The sequence below is a fragment of the Octodon degus genome, unplaced genomic scaffold (genome assembly GCF_000260255.1).
Source record: "Octodon degus isolate 3935 unplaced genomic scaffold, OctDeg1.0 scaffold00395, whole genome shotgun sequence".
NCBI classification, from domain to species: domain Eukaryota; kingdom Metazoa; phylum Chordata; class Mammalia; order Rodentia; family Octodontidae; genus Octodon; species Octodon degus.
In genome coordinates this window covers 298563-309048 of record NW_004524971.1, presented here as the reverse complement: position 1 = coordinate 309048, position 10486 = coordinate 298563, and the positions used below count along the sequence as shown (strand labels likewise).

General features: G+C 39.0%; 1 protein-coding gene across 1 annotated transcript; it reads left to right on the top strand.

Annotated features, from left to right (window-relative positions):
- The first annotated feature begins 4920 nt into the window (after window positions 1-4920).
- Tspyl1 (TSPY like 1) lies at window positions 4921-7367 on the top strand. The gene has a single exon (XM_004648382.3). The coding sequence runs from the start codon at window positions 5171-5173 to the stop codon at window positions 6311-6313; it is 1143 nt and encodes a 380-aa protein (XP_004648439.2). The 5' UTR covers window positions 4921-5170; the 3' UTR covers window positions 6314-7367.
- The last annotated feature ends 3119 nt before the right edge of the window (window positions 7368-10486 follow it).

Here is a 10486-nt window from a genome sequence, read left to right as displayed (position 1 = left end):
CCTAAGCAGGCACTTAGTCCACTGAACTATCTCACCAGCCCTGATAAAACTTTAAATATCACATGATTTCTCTTATATGAGAAACTCAAAATGTAAAGAAAGAGTATAATAGATAACATGAAGTAGGAAGAGGCCATGGCTTGTGTCTAAACGTCCCCCTGAAAGCCTTATGCATTCATAGGGTGGGACTTTTTCAGCAGTGGCTGGATCTAGAGTGTGTGGATCTGGGATTAAGGGTGTGTGATTAGTAAATTAGTCCAATGATTGGTTTGGCATAGTTCTGGGTAGGACTGAGTTGTCCCACCCTGGGTAAATGTTACCCAGTCTAAGTGAGTAGCCCAGATCAAAACATGAAGGGCAGAAGAAGGGCTAGTGTGGATGTATATTGCTTGTACTTTGCTTGCGTGATGACTTTGGTCTTCTCGTCTTCTGCTTGCTATGAACTGTTTCTCTTCTGCAATGTCCCTCTGTCTTGCCACCCTGCCTTGGAACCAGCTAATTATGGAATGAAACCTCTACAAACTGAGAAAATAAACTTTTCTCCTTTAACTTTGGGTGTTGGGCATTTTGTTTCAGCAATGATAAAAGATAGGAGATGTTTTTCAAATTTGAAGGGGAACAAGAAATGGAGAGAGGAGGAAGGAAAGGAAAGGAAAAGGATGCAAAAAGAGAAATGAAGAAAAAATGGAGCTAGAGTTTTTGCAAATGTAAAGCTGGGAGAGATGGGTGGGCAGGGAAAGAAAGAATAGTCTGCACATGTACACACTATCGACAGTAAATGTAACCTTTAGATACTACAAGCATATAAGAAAAAAGAAAAAATATTTGTGTCTTGCAACAATATATTCTTTTTTCTCCATAATTTTATTGAGAAACAAATAGCAATGAGACAGTTTCAAACCAAATTGGTAGGACAGATTCATTAATTAACACATTGCATACATTCTTCCTAGTGGTTAATTGCTGTACAAGATGTGGATTTGATATCCTATTTACAAACACCATTAGAACAAATCCCTCTATTCATTAAGAGAATGTAACTATATATCTATCCTAACCACTTTGAATACACAGATACAAAATGGACATTCATCTGTATCCCCTTTTTTTTTAAGTTCCATTATTTGAATATTATAGGTGTGTAAAATCAACAAAATATTCTAAAAGAGTTCAGTAGTCCATAATAGTACTGGGTCTTCCGCTTCCCTGGCAATGTCAGAAATTATAATTAATACATTGCTTTTTTTTTGTGGAACCAGGGATTGAACTCAATAAGTGCTTGCCAGGCAAGTACTTATTCTACTGAGCCATTTTCCCGGCACAACAAATATATTCTATGTTCAAAAGAATAAAAAGTTAATTATAAACATGGCCAAAATACTTTCCTCTTTCAAATAAAATATACATTATTAGTTTTTATAAGATCACTCAAAGTTTATTTTTATCTAAATGAACAAACATCATCAAATCCAAAGCCAAAATCCATGCTAAGCTGAATAAAGGGAAAAGCAGCAGTAACTGTGCTCCCAGTTCACAGGTAGTATTAGAACATTGGGATGATGAGGCTGATATTTATAAAACCACAAGAGTCAGTACAAGAAAGGGTATAATTAAGTGCTAAATTGCTCACAGAATTGTAGGATTCCTCAGAGTGAAGGGAAGTTGTAACCCATAGGGAGAAAGAATCTAACAGTCATTACCTGCAAGATTTTAGTTAAGTTAGTTAAGCTCTTGGTGTTATTGTTTCTTTTATAAAATTTGTTTTTTCTTTTATAAATTATGTATGCCAAATGTCTCCTACACTTTAATGTAAGATAGGTTTATGGTGGGTCTTAAGGAAGGGGAGGCATCTGCCTACGGAGAGAATGTCCCAGAAAGGACATGTACTAGAAAAAAGATGCACAAAACTTTTAAGAACTAAAATATAAAGAAAAATTTCCAGATACAATAATCCTAATAACTATTGTTTTCCTGTGGGAAATACAAACCACATACATCTATTTACTTTGGCTTTTCCAGAAAGGAGGGAAGATTTAGAAATGATGGTTTGAGACTCTGCTTTATAAGCTTACCCAAATATTGTGATTTTTTTCCCCAAAGTTTGTCAGTGTAACTACACAAATGCAATTTATTTGTAAAGATAAAATTATTTCTGTGGAGTTCCTATGCTTTTAGAAGACTTGATATATACAAAAGTTTATTCTCCTGATTAGGATTTTGTTACCACATAAAGCAGCCCTCTGGCTTTCCAGTTGACAGGGAGGAGAGCAAAGTGACAACCCATGTTCTCATCTATAAGCACAAGGTTGCAAGCAGAAGAAACTGTTCTGCTTATTTTCTACCTCATTTAACACTTTCTCAAGGTAGCACTGGAGGCATCAGAGAAACAGGTAAATATAATCATGACCACGTCTTCTTGCAGTTCCATCTTCTCCAATTTCTTTTTGTGGTATATTTGGGCTTTAATTTTGTTTTTCTTAAATATGTTTCAGATTTTGTCATCCAAAGAGACTCCAGCTGTAGTAATTCACAGCTTTTGTGAAGGGCCTTATGGGAAGGAGCTGCTGTCAGAAACAACCTGAGTGTGGATGCCACTGAACTTACCCCAAGTCATATGCATTTCACATTGAATCAGTAAGAATTTTAAAACAAATGTAATAGGTTAAAATGACAGAAATTTAAAATCTTATAGTTCTGGGAGTTAGATATCAAAAAATTATTTTCCTTTGAGAGCTTTTTTTCCTGAACTAAATTAAGCAAGTAATTTATTTGTGTATTTTCTCATAATTTTATTGAGAAACAAATAGCAATGAGACAGCTTCAAATCAAATTGGTAGGACAGTTTCAATAAAATTAACACATTGCATACATTCTTCCTAGTGGTTAATTGCTGTACAAGATGCGGACATGATATCCTATTTACAAGCACCATTAGAACAAATCCCTCTATTCATTAAGAGAATGTAACTATATATCCATCTCAACCACTCTGAATACACAGACACAAAATGAACATTCATCTGTATCCCCTTTTGTTGTTAAGTTCCATTATTTGAATATTATGAGTGTGTAAACTCAGCAAAATATTCTAAAAGAGTCCAGTAGCCCATAATAGTATTGGGTCTTCCGCTTGACTGGCAATGTCAGAAATTGTTGACCTGAGTCCCCTATAGCTCAATATAACAGCATCGCTTTACTTCTTATATTTCATTTTTATACTTTTCTGCTGGATGATTAAGACCAAGGTAAAGCAGGACCTATGCAACAAGAGTTGTAGCTTTTGGGTCTGATAAGGTCAGTAAAATCCCCTCAGGATTTATGCTGAGATTCTGTACCTCAGATTGTAGATCCTTTGTCAGTGTCAGCCATGTGGATGAGTCATGGCCATTACTTGGTGAATGTGCTCTCTGTGAAAGCCTGAGAGAATGTTTTCTCTCCATGTGACTCTCCTTAGGCACATTCTACATCATGGATCACTTTCCTCTTTGGCCCCATAATCTCCTTGCTCACAAAATTTGGGACACTACCGAGTTACATGATGTAATAGTACAAGTTCTCATATGTCCTGAGTCTTAATTGACCTTGGAAGGCTAGGGCCAAAAAGTTGGCTTTCCTTGCAGCCCTCCTTTTTCTCTAATTTGGCCTGCAAACTTAGGTTGTTAACAATCCAGAAGACAAGCTTATTGTTATTATAACTTAGGTTGTTAAACTTAACCTCACTATCTGTCTGAATATCAAACATCTTAGGCATAACATGGAACAGGTATTTTTCATCAAGTATTGATATGTTGAACTTTAAGTCCCTACAGAATTGTTTGAGAGCTTTAAAGGGAAAATTCTTTTTTTTTTTTTTTAACCTTTCCAGCTCCCACGGTTGTCTTTGTTCCTAGGATTTTGGTTCCCTCCTCCATTTTTGACACTAGAAGTTTAATACCTTCTCTCACCTTTTTCCTTCCCGCCTCTTCTCCCTTCTGCTTGGTCAGCCTAATTCAAACTCCAGAAAACACTGCTTTTTGCATGTAGTCCCAGACCTGATCCTCAAATAAATACTCTGCTGCTTCCCAAAAGCCTTGGAAGGTGGTATCTGAGACATTAAAATGCCTGCTTCCTCCCAGGTTGCTGGTATGAGCAATAACGTGTATTCTCTCTCAACACTTTTCTTAGGCACTGATTTTCCTACTGAAGGAGTCTGAGTTCAGTAACAAGTCAACAAACAAAAATAACAACTATCTGAAACTATGAGCTGATTGCCATATTTCATTAATGCCAAACTTTCTACCTTATAGAACTAAAGGCATTAATAAATTTATAGGTTATGGGGCTGAAAATACATCTCACTTTTATTTGCAGAGAGGGGCAAAGCTGGAGTTCATTGATCCAGGTTTAATTCCTGTTGATATTATGCATCAGATTCTTATTTGATGCAGATTGTAAATTGAGGACCAGCAATGAATAACACGTGTAACTTTAATAGTAAAACTCAGTATCTCAGAGGCTGAGTGATACTTTTATGTCATTCCTACTTAGGGAAATATCTCGCTATTCCTCTTAGTTAGAAATATACTTTTGCTCCTACCTATACGGGGAACGGAATACATTTACTTTCCTGCCTACAACACTGAAAACCAAGAAAATGTTTTCAGCATGAGACAGCAAGTAGCATGAGGGATATGATTTCTACAATTGCTCCAGCCATCATGTTGCGCGCAGTTTCCAGAAGCACTGCAAGCACAGTCGTCACTGCTTTCAGTGGGCGACCTACATTTATTTTTCAGAAGTAAAGTAGAATTCGTTTGATCTAACAGGTAGCGGCGGAACCAATCCTGGCTCAGCCAGTTCTCGCGAGCCTGTGAGATCTACGGTGTTGACGTCACTGCCCCGGAGACGCGCGCTAGCGCTGCTGTGATTGGTGCCCGCGGTTCCCCGCTGACACCGCCTCCCAGCTTCGCGGCTGCGGAGGTGTTCCCAAGACCAGTGTTTTGCTCTTCCTCGGGAGCGCGTCTCTGAGGGGAGAAAAAGACCTTCGCTTGCTGCTAGCAAGAGCGGCCCTGACGATCGAAAGGACTCCTCCTTCCAGACTGCAGCCTGACCCTTCCTGGCCAGCGTTCCACGCTCCGGGAGATCCGGACGGTGCCTGTCGCTCTGCGAGAAGACCCAGGTGACGCAGGTGATGGCCGAGATGGGTGAAGGAAGCCGGGGGTCGTCCCAGCTGTTGGAAGAGGAAGGCGTCCCTGATGGTTCCCTGTGCGGTGGACCTGTTGCCTGGGCGGGAGATGACGGGGGTCGTGGTTGCGCAGAGCCCAGGGTGCGGCAGCTGGAGGCGCCGCCTTCCAGTGGGGGCCTAGCCGCAGCCGCGGAGCTGGTCCCCGACAGCCTCCCGAAGACTGGTACCCAGGAAGAGGAGGAAACCCCGGAAACGTGGGGCGCAGAGAGCTCCGCGTCTGAGGTGACGGGGAAAGTGAAAGGCGAGGAAGCAGTGGATGAAAAGTGCGCCGTCATGTCTGTAGCGGTGAAAGAAGTAGGGTCTGAAGTAATGATGGAGAAAAGGATGGAAAAGGAGGGAGTGGAGACGGCTGTAGAAGTGGAGGTGCCATTAGGTGAAAAAATGAAGGTGGTGGAGGAAGATGGAATCAAAGGAGAGGTGAAGGGCGCCGGACCCTGGGCCCTAAATATGGATCTGCGCATGGATCCTCTGGAGGCCATCCAGTTGGAACTGGACACTGTGAATGCCCAGGCGGACCGGGCCTTCCGGCAGCTGGAGCAGAAGTTTGGGCGGATGCATCAGCACTACCTGGAGCGGAGGAACTACATCATCCAGAGTATCCCAGGCTTCTGGATGACTGCTTTTAGAAACCACCCCCAGTTGTCTGCCATGGTTAGGGGCCAAGATGCAGATATGTTAAGGTATGTAACCAATTTGGAGGTGAAGGAACTGAGACATCCTACCACTGGCTGCAAGTTCAAGTTCTTCTTTAGAAGAAACCCCTACTTCAGAAATAAGCTGATCGTCAAGGAATTTGAGGTCAGATCTTCTGGGCGAATAGTGTCTCTTTCCACTCCCATCATCTGGCGCAGGGGACATGAACCCCAGACCTTCATTCGCAGAAACCAAGACCCTATCTGCAGCTTCTTTACCTGGTTTTCAGACCACAGTCTTCCAGAGGCTGACAGAATTGCTGAGATTATCAAAGAGGATCTGTGGCCAAATCCGCTGCAATACTACCTGTTGCGTGAAGGAGTTCGAAGAACCAGACGTCGACCAATAAGAGAGCCAGTAGAGATACCCAGGCCTTTCGGTTTCCAATCTGGTTAACATCTACGTTTGGAATTCTGCACAAAGTCCCCTATCATCTCCTGCTGGACATATGCTTGGGAAAGAGCAATGGGTATGCTTTTTTTTTTTTTTTTTTTTTTTTTTTGTTAAACTTTCTGTACCCCTTCTTTCTTAATATTTAGTTCTTTAAACCTCAAGACTGAGACTGGCATGGACATGCTTCTTAACCAGTACTTGGCTTTCATACTCTTCTGTGTTAAAATCCCATGCTCCATGACAATACAAACCAATGATGTAGGTTGCATTACCTTGATCTACACTGCATGAGCCCTGTTTTTCCAACGGCCTCTGATCTTACTACTACCACTTGGACTTCTAGTTTGTCTAGGAGCCTGTTCTGCTGTACTGCTCTGCATCCAATAGTTAAGGAACTGATTCCATGGATAATTAGTGTGCATTGTCAAGGGAGATTAACAATGGACCACTTTTTCTGTGATTTTTCTTTATGACTGGTCTCTGCACCATTGATTACATTGTAATGTTGTCTGCTATTGGCTGGGCCCACTCCTTTGAGTGTTGCCAACAGCTTTGCCTCCACATTAACCTTTTTCTCCTATTGAAAGAAACTTTGAAAAAGATAATTCAGAAATGCTTGAAAAAGCAGGCTTTTTTTGGGGGGGTGGTATGGGCCCTTATTTCCAGAGTAATCACCCAGTAAAATAGAGACCTGGTGGTCTCATCTCCCAGCTTTGTAATTCCACATAGCCTAATAAGTGTAGTGGGCTTAAAAGGAGACATAGTTGGAGAGAAGACAAAAATCTACTTTATAATTGATAGAACAATTGAACAGATCATGAGAGTGCTCCAAGTAGGAGAAGCTGAACAAAAGACTAGAGACAGAAATAAGTCAGGTAAAACTTGGTTTGAGAATGAAGACTGGCCTGACAGATTATTTCATCCATAGTAATGGAAGGAGATACTTTCTCAGGATTGAAATAGAAAAGCTGCAGGGATTTTGGATTGTTAAATAAGTTACGTGAAAAAGGATTCTTTAAAGATACAGTGCAGTTTTGAATGTTATGTGACATATATGTGGAAGATTAATACAGTGGCATTACTTCATTAATACTAGTTTTCTGTTAATGATTACTGGGAAAATTAGCTGTATAGCTTTTTGTTTAACTTTGGAACATTTGGTAGAATGACAGTTTATTTTCTTGTACAGTATTGAGACTTTAAGTGAATATTCCTAATAGTTTTCAACTTGTTCTTTTTTTTTCTGTTAAACTGTATTTGTAGAAACATAGTTTGGATGACTTGGTCTTTATCAGACTTGTCAAATTATTGTCTTCATGGAAAAATAATCACAAAAAATATGTTGATTGATTTTTTTTTTTTGATAATTTGGTCTGGAAACTTAGTAATGGATGTATCTTTTCCTTGATTGTACTAAGTACTTGCAAGATTATTGTGTTAAATTAGAAATGTATTGTATTTGTCTTTTTTATATTTATGATTAGTAGAATAAAAGCATGTCACTGCTAGATTTTCTGCCTCCAACCTTGAATGAAATGGTTCACACAATTTATTGTTTTTAATGACAGATTTTAAATTCACTAACCACTTAACCAGTCCAATTATTTAAATACAGGAAGACCAAAAACTGCATATTTTTGGTTAATTTTTATAAGACAATGTAACAGGAAATATTAAAATGACAGTTTTACCTAGCTTATTCAATATGAGCATGGTCTGGTGGAAATGACACCTTGCCCCAGTGGCTCCAAGGATAGTACATAAACAAACATGCTGTGTGAGTGAAACTCAGAGGAAGCTCTGATGGTTAACTTTCTCACATGAGCGCAATAGCTATAGTTCCAAAAAGAAGGGGCATATACCTTCCATTTTCCTTTAAAATTTTAACATTTAACTGCTTACTCAAGATGTCAGTTTTTCTATGTAGCTTGTAGCACCATCATCTTTTTTTTTTGTGGTACCAGGGATCAAACTCAGGACCTTGCATTTGCCAAGCAGGTGCTCCTGCCACTGAGCTATATCCCTGGCCCAGTCATCCTTACTTCCTCAGATCCTTTGTCTCCACATTTTAAGTGATACCCGTAGTTCATTCAGGCTGTCCTTTTATTGACTTCTACATTCCAGAGAATACCTACGTATGTGATATACTGTTCCCATACTGCCTCAGAGTATTCATAGATTTATTATATTAAAGGAACACATGAGCAGGATAGTTTCTCCTGCTTGCAGCCTGATGATTGCACGTGAGCAGGCGAAAAGTACACATGGATTATCACTTCGTAATATGGAACTCAAAAACCAGAGGTCTGCTTATTCATTTTTTGAACTTCTTTACTATCCTCTTCAGTCCTAGCCTTCAAGACCTGTCCTACTAAATCTTGTAATTTTTCTGTTCCCATTGGGAGAAGATACTGTTTTTAAAATGTAGTTAGTGGACTTTGTACATGCTTCTTTTCTAGAAAATAATCTAATTACTACAGAAAATTCCACAACTTATTCCCTTCATTGAACTGGGAAAGAAGTGATAGGAAAACAAATAGCTGATACAGAGTGACACAGTAAAGTAGAGATGTAAATTTTTTACACTTTTACTCTTCCTTATTTTACTAGTTTGGAAATTTTGTTAAGTAGACGGTGACTTCTATCATTGCATCCAGCATGATTTTTTGCACATAATGATTAAATAATCAGTGACAGAATTAGCAACTCAGATGGGGAGGAATAGCCTAATGTCCAGAAATACTTGGTAAAAATACTACTATTTTGTAAAAATGATGTCAGAATGATTTTCAAAGCCATTTAAAAATAATTAAATTTTCTGTTTTACTAATTAGAAAAGACCCAGGCATTTTAATCAGTCACCTGCTGTTTAACATTACTTTGGATGAACTTTTTTGTAATATTTCAGTCCTGTTATATTGGTGATAAGAGAAGGTAAATGTTCTGTCCAATACAGTAGTGGCTGGTTAGACTAAAGTTGAGACTGTAAATGTAAAATACTGGATTTTGAAGACCATGGAAAAAAGCATGAAATATCTTAATTTTTTTTCATGTAGATTTTATACTGAAATACTTTTGACATGAGATTAACTATATTAGTTTTCCATTGTTTAATGTGGTTATTATTAATTACACAGGATAGTATAGTTCATTGCTTGCTGCCTATCTCAAAGTATATAAAATACACAAACATTAAATGTGTTACTGTCGCCGTGGACCATGGGTATGTAGAGAAAGAAAGATTACTTGGAGACAAAATTTAGTTCAAGCACCCAGTGCTCAGAAGGGCTGCCTCTTGGGCATAAGACAAACTTGGGGAAATAGCCCTGGGCTTAGACCTCTATAGTTAATTGTGACCCAGTGACAGAAGAAAAATGTGGGAAAAGGGCATTTTGCAATATACTGGAGATTTTGTCAGGATAGGAGTGGAATGGGAGGTTTGTTATTTTACACATGTTGACCTACTTTAGACAATCTTAGAGGAGAGGAAAAAAGATGTTTTCTTTTTTTTTTTTAGTGGAACCACAGATTGAATTCAGGCCCTTGCACTTGCCAGGGAAGTGCTTATTCTACTAAGCCATCTCCCCGGCCCCTAAGATTTTTTTAAAAATTAATTTTATTGAGAAAGAAATAGCAATGAGACAGTTACAAAACAAGTTAGTAGGATAGTTACAATATTAATACATTGCATATTGTTGTCTTTGTAGTAGTTATTCATGGTACAAGATGTAGACATGATATCTTGTCTAAACACTATTAGTACAAATCTTTCTTCTCATTGAACTAAGAGCAAGTAGCTGTTTATCTATCCTAAACCAGGTGTGGTGGTGCATGCCTGTAATCCCAGCACTTGGGAGGCTGAGGCAAGAGGATTGCCACAACTTCAATACTAGTTGGCAATGTAGTGAACTCAAAGCCAGCCTGAACTTCATTGTGAGACCCTACCTTTAAAAAAAAAAAAAATCCATAGCAGACACCTCTGAGAGTAACTTGCTCTTAATTCTGTTAACCAGTTCTACAGATTCTGCTCTAAATTGTGTATTCCAGGAGCATGAGTACTGTTGTTCTACAAGGGCCATTGCCTGTCGAGTGCAGATTCAATTACTCCTTTGGCCAGCATCTCCTCACTTGTTACTACTTTCTCCCCTTGTGTCTTAAAGGTTATCTGGCTAAAAT

Excerpts from the sequence above, each read along its gene's own strand:
- Tspyl1 (XM_004648382.3), top strand. The coding sequence starts at position 5,171 with ATGGCCGAGATGGGTGAAGGAAGCCGGGGGTCGTCCCAGCTGTTGGAA.